Source organism: Onychostoma macrolepis, chromosome 05 (assembly GCF_012432095.1).
Source record: "Onychostoma macrolepis isolate SWU-2019 chromosome 05, ASM1243209v1, whole genome shotgun sequence".
NCBI lineage: Eukaryota > Metazoa > Chordata > Actinopteri > Cypriniformes > Cyprinidae > Onychostoma > Onychostoma macrolepis.
In genome coordinates, this window is record NC_081159.1 from 32,564,160 (window position 1) to 32,587,891 (window position 23,732).

At 36.8% G+C, this 23,732-nt stretch overlaps 1 protein-coding gene across 1 annotated transcript; it reads right to left on the reverse strand.

Moving 5' to 3' along the window:
• Nucleotides 1-4,259: 4,259 nt before the first annotated feature.
• Nucleotides 4,260-22,693, reverse strand: mn1b (meningioma 1b). Its single transcript, XM_058776470.1, has 2 exons — nucleotides 17,852-22,693; nucleotides 4,260-5,576 (listed from the first exon to the last, which is right to left on the reverse strand). The coding sequence occupies exons 1-2, from the start codon at nucleotides 21,348-21,350 to the stop codon at nucleotides 5,368-5,370; spliced, it is 3,708 nt and encodes a 1,235-aa protein (XP_058632453.1). The 5' UTR covers nucleotides 21,351-22,693; the 3' UTR covers nucleotides 4,260-5,367.
• Between the last annotated feature and the right edge of the window lie 1,039 nt (nucleotides 22,694-23,732).

The following is a 23,732-nucleotide window of genomic DNA, read 5'->3' on the forward strand; positions in this document are numbered from 1 at the left end:
GCAGAGCACACATGGCTAATTAAATACTGATTATTTTATAAATATTATACATCGCCTAAGCAATATGCAACGCATACGCACACATTAGCATACAAGTGACAATGCAGAACATCAGGAAGAAGTTGGAGCGTGGAATTACAAAAAGTTCCCAATGCTTCGGGAAAAGCTGCATTTTTGATCAGCCATGCATTTGATGATGATCCACGCCATCTCCTCACTGGATGCGCCTTTAGAGAGAAATGCAGCTTTAGGGATTTTATAATGAAAGAGTTTTTGTTTTCGATTCGAATTATTTCGTTTTAAAGTAGTAATTCAAAGCTTTCTATAGATACTATATTTGTCAAGTCAGTGAGGCAAGTAGGCTATATGCTGTTTCGGTTTTTCAGAAACGCTCCGCTTGCTCAAAACCGAAACTTTTTTGTTTTTTTATTTTTATGAAAGCACGTTTTGTTGATATTGTGAGTGCACGCAAATAAAAGTAGACCCTTTACGGTTCCGAACAACGTAGCCTTTTACTCTTACCTTTATGAGCAAAAATGACAGCGTATTTTGAAATGTTTCCAATGCAAGTGATCATTCTTGCGCGTCCTCTAAAGCGCGCTTCAGCTTCCACTCTCCGCACAAACTACTGGATATGCATCAGTGCACATTTATCTAGCTCAAGCGTTTAAACTAACATTGTGGAGCTGTTTTATAATTATAGATTTAATTTTAGAGAAGTCGTGATGATTTGAGAAAGCTAAATTTATCAAACGTAGGCAATGATCAACTCGCTGTCTGCCACTGGCCGCTTGATTGTAACTTTAAAAAACAAAAACTTACATTTAACGAATAAAAAAAAAAATGCTCCAAACGTTTTTCTAAATTAACTTAATAAAATAACTAAACGAATTACAATCACTTTGCCATTTCATACAAAACTGAACTATTTTAATAGCTGAAACGGTAGTAGATAAGCTGTTTTGGGAGAAGGGGGAAAAAAGACGGGCTCGGGTCGGACTCAGGCCGAGAATTCTGATAAGCTGTCGGGCACGGGCCGGGCTAGGGCCTGAGCGTCTCGGGCCAGGGCCGGGCTAGGGCCTAAATTTTAGGCCCGTGCAGGGCTCTACTCTGGAGCTCTCTGCACTGCCATGGCCACCAGAGCTCCCAGCTCCGCCATGCCTCCGATCTGTTTGTTCCGCTCTTGAGGTCCCCGTCCTGTATTCCTGTCCATGTCTGTCCTGAAGGGCCTCCAGAGCGCCCAGGTGGTACTCTTATGGCACGGGATGCGTATTTAGTTCCTGCCTGTTCAGTTCCTTTTTGTCTGGTCTACTCGTTACTCCCGGTGTTCCTGTGTGTGTGTGTGTGTGTGTGTGTGTCTGCCCTGCCTTGTCTTGCCCTGTTGGTTTGAATTAAAGACTGTATTTTGAGTTCATCCTTGTTCCTCCCTGCTGTGTGCACCGTGACACATGTGTTCTTGCTTTAATAATAAATGTTCATCTTTAGATTATTGCTGTTGCCTATAGTAATTCTGTGTGGGTTTTTTTTATTAATTAATTAATTTATTTATTTTTATTTCAAGTCCATTTTAAGCCAGCAATATAATATATATATATATATATATATATATATATATATATTTTTTTTTAAACCATAGTAGACTTAAATAAAAAAAAAAAACAGCATGTTGGGTAAAAACATTTAACCCAACCAGCTAGGTCAAAATAACCCAGCATGTGTTCTGTCCAATATATACCCAGCGCTTGGTTGCCAAATAATCGAAATTGGGTTGTTTTTAACCCAGCATTTTTTAGAGTGAGGGTGCACATTAATGAGACCGCAGATGACATACACAAAATATGCTATTCAAAACACTTCTAAAAATAAGCAATGCTTTATAACATTATTGGCACGCAATTCTGAAGGAATTATTTGTTTATTATTTTGGAAACAAAATATTGCATCTTAATGGTATTTACTGTTTTAGTATGGCATGAGAATGAGTAAATTATAATATTTTTATTTTGGGGTCAACTATTCATTTAATTCTTTATCTTCATGTAATACTTGATAAGTTCAGCTTTGCTGAGTACAGCTTTCTCTGAATTAATCCAATGTATTCACCCCCACTACTAGAATGCTTAATAACTAGCTATGACCTGCTGAAAATCAAGAAATGTCATGTCACAATTTTTTATTTATTTATTTATTTTTTTGGCTCAGTGTCTCAAGGCTTCGATAAGGCCCTTTATACTTATTCTTCAGTTTCTCATGAAGTGGGTGAATATAATAACCATTTTATTCAGGGTTGAAGTATACGGGAATACTCTGTGATTGCCATTATTTTAAAAGTGATAAAAAGCCCCCCCCCCTAACTCTGACACTTCTTCTTGGTTTGCTCTCTTTCTCCTGCCCTTCCATTTTAAATGTAATATTGAGTAAAACCATGCCCTGTAAGTGTGACAAAGCAAATTCAGCACCTACGTTATTGACGCAAATGCAGCACTCTTGCACATTCTCTTTTTCTCTCCTCTCTGAGACATTCACCTCTGGGTCTTTGTAAACGGTGGGTGGAGGGGTGTGCTCACAAGGAGGGTGGTTTTAGAGGGGGAGGAAGCAAACTTAGGTCAACATTGTGGTATTTTCCCAAAGATGCATATCTGCCCTGAACAAACATGCTGTGTATTTATAGGAATTAAGCATCCAGCTCAAACAGCATGGGGCTAGCTGGATTTTTCTACAGCATTTGCTGTGCTGCAAAGCTCCGTGGGGACTTTTAATTGAATGGTTTACACTTAGTTAGACTTAATAGGAGATGTGCCTGCTGATAAAAAACAACAACAACAGCTTACAGCTAAACATAAGGGAAACACTTTTTAATAACTATATTAATGGGAAATTAACAGATTAGTAGTTTACACATCTGTAGTTAATTTTCTGATATGAGTAGGCTATATCTAAAAAGTTCCATGATATTCATACTTATTAGAATTACATTTTAATCAATGTTTAATAATGTTTGTTAATATTATTAATTAATGTTATTATAAAATGTTCATAAAATATGTTTCTGTTCGGGGACAAAGGATAAAAGCATATAAACTGGTGTTAAATAAGTCAAATCAAATCAAAATTTATGGTTGTTGTACATTTATACAGATAAATTGAAATTGAAAATTGTAATATGATCACATGGATATCACTTTTACTTTTATGCAAATTTTTACCAAGGGCTTAAGAACAATTTTTGTCATTTCTTGTAAATGCCAATGAAATTCAAATTCGACAAAATCCAGCATCATGTAAGGCAGTGGTTTTCAAACTTTTTTCAGAGCGACCCTATTTTTTTCTATATATATAGAAAGAAAAAAAGAAGGAAGGAAGGAAGGACAACTGCACTACAGACCAGTCTCGAGTCCCACCGTAGAGCTCCAGGATGCTCTGTTCCAAAATCAAATCACTGTCGGTGCTTCTGAAATTATTGAGGGTGCTTGCCTTCATGCACATCTATTCTGACATATCATATTTTGTCCAGTCCATAGTTATGATTATCACAATGTCATTAAATTTCGAGAGAATATGCGGATGTCACTTCCGAACGTTTGTTGCAAGTACGACACATTGGTCCTCTTAGCAGCATGGAAAACGAAACTTTTATTCAAATTCTGAATGGAGCTAGAATAGGCTATATACAGAAAAGAAAGCGCTCAAAGTGCATTCAGTTTATCACGATCTCTAATTCCGCTATAATCAATCTGTCAACACAGCACAATTAATCTCTTATTTACATCACCTACACTTTGTTCATTATAATCAGAGGATTCGCGTCGCGAGCTTCCAGAACTCTGGACTGAACAAGAACACTTGCGTTCCGAGTGGTGAGTGGATTCTGACTCACTAAAGCTCCTCTGATTGGCCATTGCATTATAGAAATTAACAGTTATGTCTCTGATTTGCTACAATGTACAACGCTGCAAAAACAGAGCACAAATACAAATACACATTTGATTCTGACCTGAGGGGGCTGCCGGTTACTTTCGTTTTGTTGTTTATGTTATTTAGTTGCTTCTTTCCTGGGTCTTGAACTTGGTTACATACGTTTTCCTTAAATCATCCTGGCGACCCATTTTTTAAGTCTCGCGACCCACGGTTTGAAAAATGTAAGGTCTTCTTTTGAGAATTACTAATTGACACGTAAATATTATAAATATCTGATGTGTACAAATATTTTACCCACAGCAAAAATAGTATAGCGAACATACAAAAAAAGGCAAAAGCTATCACCATTAACATCATATTTATTGTAATTTTACTCAATAAAACATATACATATATATATATGTATACATATACAATATGCAGAAAAACAGACAACTGCACTTTACATATTACTTTAAAAAAAAATGAAAAGAAACAAGGATCTTCACATTGCCATTAAGACCTTCCATCTAACCTTTTTCAGGTTTTTTAGGTCAACTGAAGCATTTTTTTTTTTTTTTTTCTAAAGATTGCCTAAAAAATTACATGTGCAATACCAATATTCTGGTTTCTATTTGTAATCCACTTAACATCAAAATCTTTCCTCTTAGCTCTGCAGCATACCAGTGTTGAAGCATCCTGGGTATTTAAGAAACAATCTGATGGGCTTATGGGAATTCTGTTTTAAAATGAAGTATGGAAAATATTGTAAACCTAATATTCAAGTAATGAGGAAATCCAACAGATCAGAGTAACCAAAGACAGTGTAGAAAGGCTGGAGGAGGGCCAGTGATCAGCTTGAAAAGACATGGCACATCGTTGAATTTCTATGAAACACGTTCTAAAAGGACTCACCTTTTACTTGATTCCAACAAGCCAGCAGGCAGCATGCTCACAAGGACCAAATTTCAAAGTATGCTTGTGTCCCTTGATGACAGTAGAATTACCTGCCCTGAGGGCGGGGAGGTTACTATGTGGGCTTAGGGTCAGGAAGAGACCCTAGATCTTATACAGAATAATGGCATTTAATAAGAAGGAACAATAATTACTTCAAAGATGAAAAAAAAAATGAGACCCCCAGAGAGGGCAAAAAAGAGGGTATGAGAGAAGCATAGAATACGTAAAAATGGATGAGCAGAATAGTCATCAGAATGCATAGACATAAAAAGGAATATTGAGGTCTGGATTTGAAAACAGCATCAGTACTGGTACACCATATATCTTCCACCCTTTATATACCATCCTGCAGTAAGTTCAGTGTGACGATCCTCATGTTTTTTGTTTTCTACAAAAAAGGGCATACATTGTCCTGACAAAGAAACATTGATTTATCCGGCTTAAACAGGAAATCTTGTTTCCTTATTCTCATCCACTAGTTGAAAGGTCTTTTTTTCTTCTGCTCTGTTCTCTTCAAGTCAACGCAGCTACGAAGGTTCCAAAACGGTTTGAGATGTCCGAGTGAAGAGAACGCCAGGAAGGAACAGGTCCCCCATGTCCCTTTGACTCCCCAAGTTCATCTGTACAGTGGACTGACAGACACTGGAGATGAGAACCCATACCTCCAGTAGTCCCCGAGGAACCCGATCCTCCTGTGGTCTTACTTTGAGAGAGGTCTACTTCTGAAAAAAAGGAGGAAAATTCAATATATTGAATAACCATTACACTTTTCATTGCTGTCTATGTATTAATGATATCATACAGCACTTGATTAATTGGTCTGTTATAACACGAGACATCAAGTGTTTTTTGGCCACCACAAAATGTTAAATTGTTCTTTCAAGCATTCACATTGGCCAGTTGACCAATATTGGCAGAGTACTGCCCCATATTTTGAAGATTATATGGTAGTGTATTAATTTCAAAATCAGTAAAATGACTTCTCAACATATAAGAAATATGTTTTATGTATGTCTTTGGGAAGGTTGCATATGCAACCATATCAGTGTTGGGAGTAACTAGTTACATGTAACGGTATTACATAATTTAATTACAAAATAGATGTAATTGTAATTAAATTACAGTTACTTTTGAAAATTGTAATGATTACAAAGGGGGTTACATCTGAATATTTTCACACCCCATACAGACTGAAATGACTTCTTTCATAAATTGCATTGACTGCTCTAAAATGAGACACCAATGTTTCAGGAACTTAGGACAGAATAGGACACATGCTTATTCGATAACAGTTTTATTTCCTATTTGGGTTTAAGCATATGCTTTGTTTTTTAAGATTAATTGTTTTTTCCAAGGCATTGTTTGATGCCAGTGTTTCTTGTCATAACTATGCAAACATTTGATTTCAAAACCAGTATCACAGCTATTAAACAATTTCTTATGATTTTAAATCTGTATTTTACCTCAGAATGATCTCAAAGTAAATAAGAGGTGTTAAATCTGATTTTGTGGTGGCTGTGCTTTAGATTAAATTATTACACGGCTCTGTGGAATGCTTGATTCTGATTGGTCAGTCGTGACATTCCAAGGATAATTCCCTGATAACAACTGGTAAAAGCTAATAACACAGACTCATCCAGGTAACTTAAGTCGGTGCTATACGCTTGCTAGGAACTGTTCTTTTTTCTTTTTTTTGGTGGAAGTTTTGCATTTGGTTAGCTAATAAAATATTAAAACTCAATTCAATATTATGTGTGCAATTTCTTAATTCTGTCATCCTGGTATCGTGGACTCGCTCTCTCTTTTCATACAAACACAGCTGTTGCCATTTTGTTTCGTACACTGTAATGGATTATAAGATAACTAACAAACTAGTACTGTAAGTACTAGTACTTAATTATTTATGTGGTGAAATGTTGTGTAATAAAAATAGTATGACTGCACCGTATCCCTTAAATGTCCGTCTAGTTTGAACTTGCCGCTTGCTCGCAACCGCTTTCTTCATGGAAGCTTTGCGTTCAAATATTTCAACTCAGGTCAGTGTTTTGTGTCTAATTATTTACTTTTGTGGCAAGCAGCCATGTAATAAGTGGGATAATGTACATCAAGCCAGTTGTTATCGCAAAATAAAGATGTACATTATCCCTTACTTAATTGAATGAAATCTTAATTCAAGTGATGAAGGATTTTGACAGTAATCAGTGTTGAGCACTACTGTAATGTTAACCCTGCCTGCTTTAAATGTTTCAGAATGATTAATAGTTGAAAATGTTAGAAATTTAGAAAAGTAATCAAATGTAATAAGTTACAATACTTCAATAAAGTAATTGAAAAGTCACAATACTTATTACATTTTAAACAGGGTAACTTGTAATCTGTAACCTATTACATTTCCAAAGTAACCTTCCCAACACTGAACCTTATACACACACACACATTTTTATAACTGACTGGCCGACCTCTGGTGTCAGTGTAGGGATGCCCTTGTCTTCTCCTGGCAGTTGGGTGAATTTTTTGAAAGCGTGTATTTGAGAAATGTGATCTTAAAATCCATCAAGCCACATGCATTAGCATTTGCTTTTAGACCTATTCAACCATGCAAAACCAGAGTGACCTTTCCGTCAAGAGTCACAATGCTCTGGGAAAACTGACCTTTGACACCGCTTGACCTAATTTACCTGCATCATGACCCTACCAAAGCATTGACCCACACGCCATCCCCCTGCCTTTATTTGCTGCACAAAACAAAATCCATACCCAGGTTTATAAGGGGTTGTATTCAAAATGTCAATATGAGAAAAGGAGTGATTGCTAGACAGAGAAATACAAATAAATAAATAAATAAATGCCAGTTTCAGAATACTACAGATATATCAATGTTGTACCCAATTCATATTTTTGTTCAGATTTAAGTAAAAATGGATATAAAAAAATAAAATAAAATAAAATAAAATAAGCAAAAACATATTTACAAATATATGTTTTTTGGGGCTGTAATTTTATTTACAACAATCAAACATTTTAATTTTGCAAACAATATAACTCTATTTCATTTAATGTAAAAATTATCACATACTTCCTTTTCTCTGCAGACTAAATGTTTGAAATGATTAATGGTATCTAAACCATTTTTGCCATAAATTTAATCATGCCAAACATGCCAGAGGTTAGTGGTAAAATTTCAAATCTTTAGGCTAAACATTTTCTCAATAAATCCAAAAACCAAAACGTGTTACAATTATCCCCGCTCTCCCCTAAGGAAAAACACCTTTATACACACAGACGCTAACACTAATACACACAGCCATTTTGAGAGACGGACGCCTGGTCTCGCCCTCGAGCCTGTCTGGACCAGTACTGCAGAAAAAAAATGGTAAGGTGTAGGGAAAGGTCAATAACCCAACACCATCCCCCAAACCCTAAGGATAGAGGAAGAAAAATAAAGGGAAAAGGAATCCAGAGAGGAGGGAAAGACATTAGCGGTAAAAAGAAAAGAAAAATGGGAGTGCATATATCATTTGAACTGGGACGTTCTTAAATGTGTGGTAAATAATGACTACTACTGAATAATAATGAAAAAAATTTTTTTTTTTTTGTATATGGTGTCTTAAACTATTATATGCTAAGAAATATAGCTATAAGTTCATATATACACAGAGCCCCCCTCCTCATCTTTACACGCCTGAGGCAATAACAGACACACACGCACAGACACACACACAGGCATGCACACAGTCCTTTTCTCTTGTCTTATGTCCTGCAGAGTCTGCCAATAGTCCGTGGTAGCTGGGCACAGCATGCTGCACTACGGCCTGGATAAGCAACCAAGCATTCCTGACACACACACACACACACACACACACATACACACAAACATACAAACTGCTCAGCAGCCATCAAGTTGCCTGCTGCTACCCCCAATGCACACACACACACACACACACACACATATATAGAGTGAGTGACAACTGTGCAAACCCAAAACATACACACACACACACACACAAATGTATGCATTTAAGAGACCCAGTCTCTATCCCAAAACACAGCAGCCTAGTGTGCACACATAACAAACACAGTATGTTCTATGTTAAATCCACACACAACATAATACTATACCGAGAAGAAAAAAATAAATGGTGTAGGATTTACTTTGAAACAATTTTCACAAATTATAAAGAAACTATAGTTATGAAGATATGACGAGTAACACATTGAATTAAGCATTACATTTTGAAGTAGAAAGGCTGAAACAAGATTTTCTTTTAAAACATACATCAATACAAAATCCAGATTTTTTTTTTTTTTTTACAAACTGGTTTCTCCTTCACGAAATGCAAATCTGGTTAATGTTCTTTCTGTTGAAATTGATCTAAAATATAATCTTAAAGATACATTTTAAATTTTAAATCTTTCAACTTAAAAGACAATGGAAGAATAGTCAGAAACGGTCAACAAACACATTTTAAGTGCATCTAAATGTTTCTACATCTTTTTTTGTTTAGAATTACTCCATAATGAATGAATTAATTAATGAATGACACATTTTATATAAGGTATATAATGTGAGTATACTATTCTACCCCACCCCCCACGTTCCCATTCATTTCTGATCAGGAAACAGATCTTCTTTTAACAGTTTAATGCACTGATCCAAGGACCTTAGGATTCCACAGAAAAGATTTTGATCTGCATCCTGGTCCTTAATTGCTATCCACAAGAGAATTTGCAAAATACTTATTTGAAGGTTTAAAAGCTTAAATTCCCCTTCCTGCAGGAGTCCGGTGGGAGGTTTGAGTTCAGGCAGGCACAGTCTCTGATTTTCCTCTACTCTCTCTCTTTCTCTCGCCCTCCCCCTCCTCGAGAACACATACTTGGGAAACTAATACACAATATGGCAAGTGATTTACTGCTGCAAGACATAAATATTCAGTCCAGCTTCTATTTGACTTCTAAGTGGAGGAAATGGCATAACTGTCTGATCTTGTATTTTGTAATAATAATACACTGAAAAATATTAAAATAACACTAAATACAATTGTCAACAACAAAAAAACTATTATTACAATTGTCAATTACAATTACATTACAGTATTACTACAATATTAAATTAACTCTTTTTTTCATTTACATTTATTTTACAATTTTTAAAGCAATAATCTATATATTTATTGATTTATACTTTCTTAACAATTACTCAAGTATGCAAATTGATCAGATATTTTTGTTTCCTTCCATTAACAGCACAACAACTGTCAACAGACTCTAAGCAGAATAGAGCATTGCAATTTTTTCATTGCAACGGTATTTTAATTAAAATATGAACTGATCTGAATACCATTTCCTTTTCTGTCTCTATTTTTCTCTCTCCTGAAATTTAGCAGCTCTAAGGTAACAACCCATTTTTGTTATTTTTCTCCAAAATGAATTATGACTGCTAGACAACAACCTGCATTCAAAATGCCACAACTCCACCTAGCTGCCTGGTATCATTTTTCACACACACACACACACACACACACACACACACACACAGACAGTAAGAGAGCTGATGTTACAGTACCAACACAAGTATTTGGAGAACACAGTTCAGAGGAAGAAGAAGAAGATGACAAATGTAAGCATGCACATTGAAGAAGCTTCTAGAACCAAACAGAAGCATATACTGTAAGTCTATAGCATGCACTTAAAGGCAGACAGTCTACAACTCTCACGTGTAAAGTCAATATGCACTCAGAGCTGTAGATATGCATATATTTGGCAGAAATATCAGAAAAAAGCACAGTTTTTTTGTTTTGTTTTTTTTAACTCCTTTCCCATCCTACAGTTTTTTCAACTGCTTACACACAAAATCTTTACTTGTCACACAATTTCTGATTCACAATTTCCTGACACTCAAATACCAGAACCACACACCAAATCTGCAAAACCATACGCTAATTATTCTTTGACTCAGTTTTCAATTTCATAAAACACTTTTTGCAAAACACAACACACAATTATCTATGTAACACAAAAATCTAACAGGAATTAATATTGTGTCAAAGGTGTTGCAAATGTTTGCTTTTGAGATGTGTTTGTGATATTTTGAATGCTGTGCTTCATTTTGAAAGAGATGCGAGGCATTTTGCATTTTGTGTGTGCAATTCTTGGATCTGTGTGTAAAGTCTTAAAAAAAAAAAGAGGCAAAGTTTTGAAAATGTGTGTAAGCAGTTATAAAAAACTGAAATACACAGAGACAATGAGTCATTTGAAGATTAATTCCACAGAAAGGCATAAACACTATAGTGCTATTAACTGTTTGGTGTACTGGTCACACAGCTAGGGCAAAAATCACACACTTCACCTTTAAAATCTTCCTGGGTTTAATATAAATATTCAATTGTTAATAATTTCATATCTTATATTTTCTTATATATGTAATATTAGTGCAAATACATTTCCTGTTTGCAACCACTGATAAAGTGATTGGTGAATCGGTGAATAAATACGTTGCAAAAGAAGTCAATAAGAAGCAAACTAGTGACAGAATGAGAGCATGGGTTGCCCTGAGCTGTTTTTCCATTTTACACCAAATGTGGATCACAGCTTTGTTTTGGGTGTTAGAAACTGAATGAAATAAACAAAAAAGCAAGTAGGGAAAGTAATTAAAATGATTCATTTTTGCAACTTGTCACAAATGAAATCAATAAAGTGTGATGCCTACACTCTGTCATAAGCCAGAACTGAACAATTCACATTTTATAGAAATAAGGATACTTTAGGTGTTTAGTGACCTGTCAGTGCACGCCACTAATATATAAAGTCATATCTTACTAAAGCTCTTGAGCACATAAGGGGCACAAACACAGCTGACATTTCTTTGGATTGATTTGCTCTATCATTTATCATGTCCACAAAGAGACTAGTGGGGGCTATTAGTACCATTTGCAGTACACACTTCAGGGGCTCAAAGGGAAATCCTCACCAGTGCATTACTACAGTAATGACTGATCACTACCAAAAGCTCAAAACACTAAATACAATATATTCACACTCGCTGCACAAGACATTAGAAAGCCTCTCTCTATGTCTCTCTATTGCTTTATAAAAATAAATAAATAAATAATATTTTTGCAAGCATAATAGCGATTAAGTTGAAATGTGGAAAACATTTTGTGATCAGATTCAACACTACTAAAGCTTTGGCAGTACAAATATGAGAACAACGAACAAATATAAATATCCTGCAACTCAGTCAAAGATGTCTAATTAAGATCAAATTCACAGATCCAATCTTTGTTTGATGAATTTAAGGACTGCGGCTATAAGAAAGATACAAGGATATTTTGTAATATAAAACAATATTACATAAAAATATTAAATAAATTTAAATAAAATAAATATTTGAAGTTAAAAATAACATTTCGCATTATACAAATATGAATTCATATACTATGTCACTCAAACTGTACTTAAAAACTTATTTGTAAAATGTGTAAATACACTGATGCACAATAAATATTAGTTTTGTTTCGTTTAGTTTAGATTAGGCATTGCCACATTGTGCTGCTAGAACTGACAGCTGAATCATGTTTAGTCCTTGTATAAGATGATCTGTTTTATATATATATTAGGGGTGTCAACGCTAACGCGTTAATGCATGCGATTAATCAAAAATTTTTAACACGTTAATATTTTTTTAACGCAAATTAATCGTTTGATAAGGTTTGACCCCAACTTCTTGCCGTCATCGCAGCGCGGAAGGTTATCTATCATTGATGAGGGAACAGTGAACCAGTGTTGCCAGGGTAGCGGCACAAGTGGGCTATTTTGAAAATACAGTTGCGGGAAATTACAAATTACAGAGCCGTGGGTTGCGGTTTTTTTGGGCTACTTTTATAATGTACCGCGGCCGCCCAAGGTGTATATAGACAAATAAAAATGAAAATAGATCCTTTTACTAATGTGTATTATACTTGGAATGTACTCCTGGCAACTTAAGAACGGAGAGGCGGTTGTAACATCACAAACAACGTGAGTTTCAGCCAGAGCACATGTTAAGGCTTTTAACAGCACAAATAAACTTGACAACAGCCACTATAGATTATATAAAATAATAAAAACACGATTACGATAGGATATTTGTATGTGATTTTCTTGAGTGGAATGTGTACATCTGAAATGCTAATTTAAGCAGCGAGATAAAAGGCTATAAATAGCATATTTTAACAACAGTAAACAACCAAATTCCATATGTGATCGCAAAAGGAAGTTATTACAAACACTCGATGGTGGTTTGAAGTGAGTTCTGAGTAAAAGTGTATTATTAATCTCATTAATTGTCTTATGTAGCATGCTAATATTAGCTAAAAAGGAAGCTGCAGAACAGGTCCAATTCTTCTTCATAATGCATTTTGTCATAATACTTCACATAAGGTCGCAAGAAATGTTTTGTTGTATTTATTTAGAAATACTTTTGATAATAGTTGGGTAAATGTATAATGGGATTGAAGCGATGTGGCTTGGTAAAGTTTTATTGCCAGTAAAAGGCTGATAATGGCTGAATAAAAACAAAAGAATAATGATAAAAGAATAATAAGGATTATGTCTCATACCTGGCGGAAGTGTGAAAGGTTCTCTTTCCTTAAACTAGTTTCATGCATTTCTTTATTTCAACACATTTACAGGTAAATCCTAGTATTTTAAACTTGTGATTAATCGTGATTAATCACAGTCCATGACTGTGATTAACGCGATTAATTTTTATCAATTGACAGCACTAATATATATATATATATATATATATATATATATATATATATATATATATATATATATATATATATATATATATATGAAGAGTTCAGATGCAAAAGCCTCTAAGTGCCGTCTAAAATTTTCATCTAAAATGAGCATTTTATCAGGCTCCTTTGTTTAGGTTCAGTCATTTTAATATAATGGCAATGTATAGGTCCTTTTCTATGCAATTAAAGTTAAATAACTAAACACAAATATAGGAGCCTGATAAAATGCTCATTTTAGAAGAAAATTTCAGACGACACTTCTGCATCTGAACTCTTCATATATATATATATATATATATATATATATATATATATATGCACTCTTACATACATGAAAAACTGTTAAACTTGGTAGCCTTGTTCTTCAAGTACTTCATGGCTTAACCTTGAAATAATCTGGTTTTATTATGTCAAAAACATTATGACTGAATATACCTTGCTACATTAGGTTACACCAAGCAAAAAAATAAATTCTTGGCCATACCTGCTAGAAATAGCTCCTTTAGTTCACAACTACACATTTTCACTTTATATAGCACAGTGCAATTAATTTTAAGACACCTTAAAATGATTTTGAGACTCATAAAATGAATTACTGCATCCTATAAATCCATATTAAGAATGTCCTATAAGCACCTCAGTCACCTAATTAAAATTAGAAGCATTCCTATACTTTGAAAGTTAAGTGTTATAAAGGCCTGTAAAATATTATGGTGTGAATGAAGCTCATAGAATTTAACAGTCCCCTTGTGTGCTGGCGTGCAATGCATCCGATGCAATTTCACAACCGCAAACACTTTGTAACCCTTCTCTCATCTCTGCTGTCTATGCCACTCAAATGAAAATCTGTCAAGGCTGGTGATTTGTGCTAACTAGCTATCGATCGCACCAGCACAATGTGCGTTTACAGCTCCGGGGCTTGAATGTGAGGAGGAGAGAAAAAAAAAGGGAGACAAGGAGACTGCAAAATAAAGAGAGCAATGCACAGTTGGTGGGGGAAAAGAAAGGAGGGAAATACTGAGAGAAAAATACAATGTTTTGCATTTGGTTTACGTTGAGAGCATAGACAGATGCGAGACAAATCAATTTGGCTGTGTGGTGGATGGTGGATGTATTTGCTAGTCTATAACAGAAAATAAGCGCACAGAGATGGGAATGGTGAACTTGACAACACTGAATGTTAAACAATGGACCTTGACTTAAGGTTGCCTGCTCTGAAAGCAGCCCCTTGCACCCTCCCACCTGCTGTTATCCCAAACAAAGGGGCACATAATGCACACCGGGGGCAAACTATTAACAGGTGTGAAAGCGCACTCCGGCTGTGGCAATTCAATTATGCGTGTCCATCCTGCTGCCTTTTCAGTGAAGACAATTACCGTTTCATATACTGATTAAACTAAAGGACAAGTGCCAAATGAAGGACACACATATTAAATATATGAGCTCATGGTTTACATATTTATGCTGCTTAATGTAAATTATTAAGAAATTATTATTAGAGAGTGGCATAACAGATTTTTTAAAAAGAGTTTTACAAGAAAACAGAATGCATTAGAGAATGACTTATTAAATGATTGCCATTAATAATAATAATAATGATAATAATAATAACTATTATTGCACAGTTACAGCCTGCAATGATTGTTCCTGTCTTTAGGTTTTACACACAGAACTTGTATACACAAATATACATTAAATGTGTAATGGGATTTTCCAATGGGAATCTTATTTTTTTAAAGCAAACACAATCCCTGATCCCTGATTTTAACTATCACAGGGTGTGTCAAAATGGTGATCTAAAAAAGTCATACAAGGAACTTCATACAAAGAAGTAAAAATTATAAGGCCAGTTTCATTTAATTAATTGAATAATGATAATAATATTACCACCACCACCACTATTACTACTACTACTACTACTACTACTACTAATAATAATAAATGGAAACAAAGTGGCTTAAATGGGTTAAGATGTATTTTTGTGAGTGATGAGAGTTGATATGAGTGAAGATCAGGACAAGGATCCACAGGAAATATGTTTTTTTGAGCCTGTGTCTGTTATTTAATGTATACAAATACAAATGGAAAAATCCCTAAATATATGTTTTACAAATGCTTAGAAAGCCTACAAGTACTCTAAGTGTATTTAATAAATAAAAAATAATGACCATTTTTGTCTTATTTTTATTTTTTTATATTTTTTAACAGCATTTAAAATTTATTAAAATTTGTAAAAATGTAAAAAAAAATTCAGAACCCTTACTATCCTAATTGTGAACTTAAATCATATCCAAACATTTTTATTTTATTATTCTCATTTATTTATTTTTTTTAATAAACCATTAAATACATTTCAAATACCTCTATGTCATTTTTCCCTTTATAATGCGTATATGTCACACAGAGAAAACCTCAAGTTGGAGTGATATCATTGTTCTTGCTTGAAAATGCTATAATGTAAAGGACAGCATTCTTAGCATATATGCCTACATGAGTGTATCTGTGTCTGTGTGTGTGTGTGTGTGTGCGGCGTGCGCGCAGGGGTGTAGCCATCATTTCAGAAGTGAGGGGGACAGAAATGTTATATATATATATATATATATATATATATAACATTACAATATAACATTTCTGTAACATAACCTACCAGTCAAAAGTTTTTGAACAGTAAGATTTTTTAATGTTTCTTAAATAAGTCTCTTCTGTTCACCAAGCCTGCATTTATTTGATCCAAAATACAGCGAAAGCAGTAATGTTGTGAAATATTTTTACTATGTAAAAAAACTGCTTTCTATTTGAATATATTTTAAAATGTAACTGATTGCTGTGATCAAAGCAAAATTTTCAGAATCATTACTCCAGTCTTCAGTGTCACGTGATTCTTTGATGAATAGAAGGATCCAAGGATCAGCATTTTGAAATAAAAAGCTTTTGTAACATTACACACTATATCATTCAAAAGCTTAGAGTCAGTATAATTATTATTATTTTATTTTCTTTTATTTTTTTGGAAAATAAATTATATAAAGATATCCTTTTATTTAGCAAGGATGCTTTAAATTGATAAAAAGTGACGATAAAGACATTTATAATGTTACAAAAGATTTATATTTCAGATAAAGGCTGTTCTTCTGAATTTTCTATTCAACATAATAATAATAAATGTTTTTTTGAGCAGCAAATCATAATATTAGAATGATTTCTGAAGGATCGTCTGACTGGAGTATTGATGCTAAAAATTTAGCTTTGAAATCACAATAAATTACATTTTGAAATATATTCAAATAGAAAACAGTTATTTTAAATAGTAAAAATATTTCAAAATGTTACTGTTTTGTTGTACTTTGGATCAAATAAATGCAGGCTTGCTAAACAGAAGAGGCTTCTTCTTATCAAAACAGCAATCTTACCATTCAAAAACTTTTGACTGGTAGTGTATAAGCAACTTTAATTTTTATCTTATTTCTAGCTTTTAATTGGCTTAGAAATCAGATACACTGCTGGGCAATAAGCAAAAATAATGATTTGTTTATATACTACAAACACTTTTTTATCACATAATAAGGCATAATACTTTCCATACTGTAATAAATGCTGTCAATTAGCACTGCATAGTTCATATACTTTATTTATTACCTGTAGATGACTTGAAAAACATAAATAAACCATATATTTTCACAATCGTATGTTTAATGTCTTCATTTTTCCAAACGTTTCTGTTTTCATACAGGGTTCAAGTATGAATGAAACATACACAGCATTGAGTGTTTAGCGCTCCGTGATGTTCATCTCATCTTATTCCGGGTCCAAATAAAACATCAGGTCACGCACAGACTATCCTGTCTATTTGAATTTAAATCTATATTAATTGACACCGGCTCTTGAAAACCTCTATGCGAACACACTTGCCCAAAATAGTGCGGGGGATGAATTTACGTGATATTAAAAGTGGGGCGGGACACATCTCCCGTGTGATCTATGCCCATGTATGTGTGTGTGTGTGTGTGTGCGTGTGCTCACGCAAGACAGAGATTGAGAAAGTGAAAATACATTTTAAGAGGCTATGAACTTAAAAATGAAAATTAATTAATTAATTAACAAAAACAAACAAACAAACTATTGCCACCTCACACAATTTATGCAGAGTTTTTACTTGCATAAGTAAAAAAAAAAAAACAATTGTGCACTACAGTACAATTGTAAATATTTACCTTCTTTGATGGTTCCCTGGACTTTATTTTTTTCCCACACAGACTTCTCCTCCTCTGAATCCTCAAGCAGAGACTTATCACTGGGCACATACCAGGTGGCATGCTGCTCAGCCATGAGTGTGTCCAGATCAATAGTGCCCACAGAGCCCTTCCCGGCATCCGGGCTACAGCTAGCAAGCTCTCCATCTCCATCCTGACCACTGCAGTCACTACTTTTTTTGTTATTCTTTACAGCTAAAGGCTGTTCTTCTGAAATGCTGAACTGCTGCCGTTGAAGCTGTATCTGAGCCTGCAATATTTCTAATGGGTGAATTTCATCATGGGCCGAGGTGCTAGAGGGTGTACGAACTTGCTCCATGCCCGGTGTACCCAGATGGCCCACTCCACCAAAGCCTTCCGATGGTGAGGTAGTGTGGTTGGAGAGGCCCATGCCTTGCCCTTTCTGCCCACCTATTAGTCCACTGTCTCTCTGCAACTTGGGTGAACCTAACAAAGGGCTGCGGCCAGCCTTCACAGAGGATGGAGCATCTGAGCTTGATGAAACCTCATCCTCATTGCTATAATGTGTGCACACGTCATCTGTAAAATCCATCTGAGATGAACAGACTTCAGATTTTGTTTCGCTCTGGATGCCACTATCAAGAGATGACATAAGGTTAGCCTGATCTCCCAGCAGCAGTTCACCCCCTTTTCCCCATGAGGGAGAGGTGTGGGGCTTCTCTTGAGGTGTGCCTGTACTTCTCTCCCCCACACTAGTTGCTGAGGTCACCTGCTGGCCAGGACTTACAACAGGGTTACTGTTGTCGGAGGGGAAAAATATCCCAGGGCTCACATGGCCACTGTCTCTTTTTCTCCTCCCTCTCCCTCTCCCACTCCCTGTTGCTACCTTCCCCTCACTGCAAGGGGTAGTTTCCATATTGTAATTTGGGGAGAGGGTGCTGGCTTCCCCCTGCACCGTCTGATTTTGACCTGGTGGCTTAGTGTTGCTATTTCCAGCGGGAGGCATTTGCCCACTTTGGGGGGCAGTAATGCTTGAGAAATATTCAGTCCCAGCATTCCCAGTGCCATTAACCACACTGTTATTCATGTCCTGTTCTGTCTGACTCAGCTTTCGTTTCCCCTCTCCCTGAGTTTTTTTGTTGAATGTCACATTGAGGTTAGGGGCCGCCAGGCTGGCAATCATGTTCTGACAGGCAGTAGAGAGGGCTGCCAGGCAGCTCTGTCCAAAAACATTGTCCTTGCCACTCGTTTTGCTAAAATTCCCTAAGGAGAGTCCCCCAAGTTTGCTGACAGAGGAACGCTGGTTAGGGGGAAAGTCTGATTGGGATGTTAAACTCCCTGGTGAGGTGCTCACCCCTTGCGAGTTACTGAGAGAGGCTCCCTGTCGATTACAGCCTCCATAGGGAAAAGAGGATGGACCACCCATGGATGGTCCCGAAAAGTCATTAGGGCGCCTTTCTGATGGTGTGTTTGGCAGTCCAACACCCATACTGGGAGACTGCATCTGTGAAAGGTTCCCCATGCCACTGTTGAATTGTGAGTGGATGCTGGGTGAAAGTAAGGGCTGCACGTGGCCCTCCCCTGGTATCCTCATAGGCTCCTGCATGCCCATTCCATTCACACCAGCTCTGAACATCATGTCAGGGCCATTTTGCTGCATTTCATGAGCCCCCACTTCTCTACCTGCCCCTATGCGATGGCCCAGCACTTCCCCAGGTGGATGTGTCCCAGGAAACCACCCACTCTCCAAAGTCATATGTGCATTCCGTCCATCAAAGTTCACCATCCTCCTACCATTTTCCCTCTCGATATTTGACTGAGACATGCCTCCCACTGGGCCCCCATGCCCCAGGGGCCCTTGAGAAACATCACTGTGATGACCCAGCTGCTGCAGATTGGGTTGTGTCATCCTCTGCTGCTGACTTCGAGAGGCCATTTGCTTGATCATCATTGCTGCATTTTGTTGCTGCTGCATTGACTGCTGCTCAGGCCCTGTAAGTTGCATTGATGGGCCTGATGAAAAGCCATCCGTCACAGGGGGGGTGAACTCTCCAGACAGGCCAGGATAGGCTGCTGGAGAGAGATGATTCTCCATACCAGGCGGGTTATGCATACCACTGTTCCAACTGCTGCAACTCTCCCCGCCATGAGTAGCATTGGGGAAATCAAACCTGGGCCTCTTAGCCATATTTAAATAAGGAGAATCAAAGTGTTGCAGCCTCTGATTGGAAGGCTGCTGAGGAGGGGGTGGCTTCTGCTGCATATTGAACACGTGGTCGCCATAACTATGCATCCGTCTGTTCTCTGGTCTGTGAATAGGGTATTCAAACTGATTATGCTGGCCAGGCACCATGACGCCACCCTCCTGCATACTGGCATTAGCAGAACCCGTCTCTGATTGTGGGGGCTGTTGGAGAGATGGTGGGCAAGTGTTCTGTCGGCCAATCAAGCCTGGCTGCTGCTGCATGAGAGGATGCCTGGCACCAGGCTCTATCCCCACTGGTATTTTGCACCCACCCCCAAAACGTTCAAAGAACACACTGTGCTGGGCTGAGGGCTGCTGCTGTTGAGGGGGGGTATGGGGGTGTTCTTTAGAGATGCCCTGCATTCCAGGAGCTCGCGACAACCCTGTGTTTCCAGGAAAACTGGGCCCTGGCACCTGACGGACATGCCCAAATTGAGAAAGCTGAGAATCAGATTCAGAGGGGGAGTACACAGACACTTCAAAATGTTCAGATGAGGGCTCATTAGAATAGTTGTAGTCCAGTCCATCAACACCACCTGATGGGGGCATTCGTCTGGACTCCAGTTTGTGACTTTCTGATGAAGAGGATGAAGAAGACAGGCCATGGAATGAGGCAGCACGATTAGGTGACTGGTCCAAAGGGAGACATGGGGCAGGGACCGGGTGATTTCCACTGGGGGGTCTGTGGTGCTGAAAATCAGGGATGGAGTCTGTCCTTTGCTGCTGCTGCTGGGACTGCTGCTGAGAGAAGCCTTCTGCTGACTGCCCCTCAGAGAGTGGGTCAAAACCCTCTGGGAATCCTTGCTGGAGTCCCATACTGCTGTTATAACCCATCATTCTTCCGCTGTGCAAACAGGAGGAGCCAGGTTCAGGTCCAAAGTTTCCCCCAAAGTGTTGATGGTGTTGGTGTGAATGTGTTTGGTGGCTGTGAGATTGATTGTGAGGTTGATGAGGATTAAAAAATCCATGCATTGAGGCCTGTTGTTGTTGGAGATTCCCTGCATGTAATTCAGAATTTCCTTGCTGAAATCCACCATACTGTTCCCCTCCATTCATATTAATGTTCATCTCAACCACAGGAGGCTTGCTAAGTGGGTCCATACCACTCTCAACAGTCCCTTGTGGGCCTCCAGAATGAAAACCTGGGCTCTTGTAATGGGAGTTCATGCTCACTTTTGGCTGGTTAAAGTTTTTTTCAGTGTGACCAAAATTTCTGTTAGTAATCTGTGGACCAAACTGTTCCAGCCCAAACATACTTCCCACAATCAATCCTGCATGACAGCCAGTTCGCCTGACTCCACTGCAGTGTCTAAAGTCTTCTTCTTTTTTTTTCCTTTGGCTAACTCAATTGATATCAACAAAGATATTGAAATACTGCAATAAAAATTTAATTTTATATTGCCATCAATAAAAAAGCTTGTAGTTGAAAACTACAGTTGTAAATAATTAATTACAGAGAAAGTAGTATTGTAGTATTGATATTGTAAATTAATGTGAAAGACTAAATGCTCTATACAAATGATAAATGTTATGGTCTAGTCCATAATCGATTCCATATTATTTTATTCACTGCTTTTAAAAGTATTACAAAAATGTAATACATTATTATTATTATTACATTTTATTAGTAGTAGTAGTAGTAGTAGTAGTAAAATTGCTGTACAGCACAGCAAAACACAACTGTTATAAAACAACTATCTTACCACAAAATTACCCTCACCTTGTGGTCAGACAACAGCTACAACACATATAGAAAAAAAGAACATATATAAAACATGTTCAGTCACATCATTCTCCACAGACTGTAATTCCAATGTGCTGTCAAATGTCCAGAGTGAGGTAAACATTTGTTTCTGTTTAAAAATCCCTTTTGAGCGCACATCATTACACTATCCAGTGTACCGTAAAAATAATATCCACATCCATATGAATCCAGAACAGCGTATTATTTGGTATCCACTTTCTTGTATAAATGGGTAAGATTTTTCAAACTGCACACGTTGAAAAGAAATAGTTCCCTTGGGCTGAGCTTAAGTGATCACGCCGACCAGAAGAAAGTCCTGTGTGTGAGGGGGCAAACCCGAATGCCCGTCTTTGTAAGCCAGTCTTTTGGAGTTCCAAGCGATAGGCAGCACATGCGTTATCCAAAGCCCGCCACCACCGAGCTGCTGGATAACACAGTCCCATCGGTCCTGTTCATTTTCCGTGAAATCGAACAGTTTGATTGCGATTTCAATTAGAGGCAACACTTACACATTCAGGGAGTCCTCTTCTAATAGCACCAGTTTTTAGATTTACTCCAGCAGGAAACAATTCAGCGACAGATCATTGTGATACTGAAAATAATGAGAAGCTCAGCACAGCGCGCATCGACCGCAAGGACCAGCAACAAGTTTTGCATTTCAGCAAGGTCTTCCACTGCAAACATCAACCAATGGCATACGTGCCGAGGGAGGGACGATCTCTTAAGGTAGTCCAGCATTTGTCTGTTTGCGCTCAGAGAAAGGGTTCTAGCGTGCTTAACAGAGAGAGAGAAAAAATGAATACGCTATTCGTATTTATTTATTTTTTTTGGACCTATAAATCCATTCACTGCAAAAACCCACTGTAAAAAGTGCCACAATGCAATTGATTTCACTGTATGTATTTAGAAGTAAAAAGTAAGATTGTGCATGTATGAGTGCAAGCATAATGTGTATGATTATGATTTGCGGAGAAAATGTAGGCTCATATTTAACAAGACAATACATGTTTATGTCAAAATGCTTGAAATAATGTAAATAATAATACATTATATATATAGATTGCCTCCGTTGGTTTTTGTTGTTGTTGTTTGAGAAAGGAGCATCCCATAATACCCCCTGAGAACAGTTTGTATTTAAACAATTAGGCCCTACTATTCATTATTATTATTTTATATTTATTTTATTTTATTTTTTAGTTAATACAGGCTAAATAATATTATTTTAGTGTCACGAGTCTTGCTCACTTTAGTTTTGTTTAGTCTTTTAGCACATTTTACACAGGTTTTAAGCTCAAATATGTTGGCGCTGTTCATATATTAGCCTATTCAATCATAGCCTAGGCTCTATGATACAGTTAGGAACTAAAACATAGAGTCTCCAAAATGTAGGCTAATAAATGTAGCATCCTCAATCACGGCTTTTGTGCGTTTAATATCCTGATTTACGGCTGCTGTTAACTGAACAGCTCTATGAGTGTTTTGCGATGCTTTGGCACTTATTGTGGACTTTTCGATCATATCAAGGTGAAAACAGAACGTCCTGCATGAAAAAAAAAAAAAGTTCATTTGTAGTCACGGAGCCGCAGTCCCCAAGCAAATGTTTAACAAAAGGGCAAATGCGAAGCATAATTACCACCCGGAGTTTGCATTGTTAGTGCACTTCAAACAGCGAATTAACATTTCCATTCAGATTAATTGATCAATTATCATAATTTTGTTTGCATTCTAAATTAATCCGATTTAGTTCACTGGCAGCAATTCTGCGTAGCTATAGGCTTTGTATGAAACTGTATCAAACCTCTTATACCAACATGTATATGAGCAAAGTTTAACCCTGTCCAAAACATCAATACCCACAGTAATAATGAAGTGTGATAATTATTCCCTTTGTG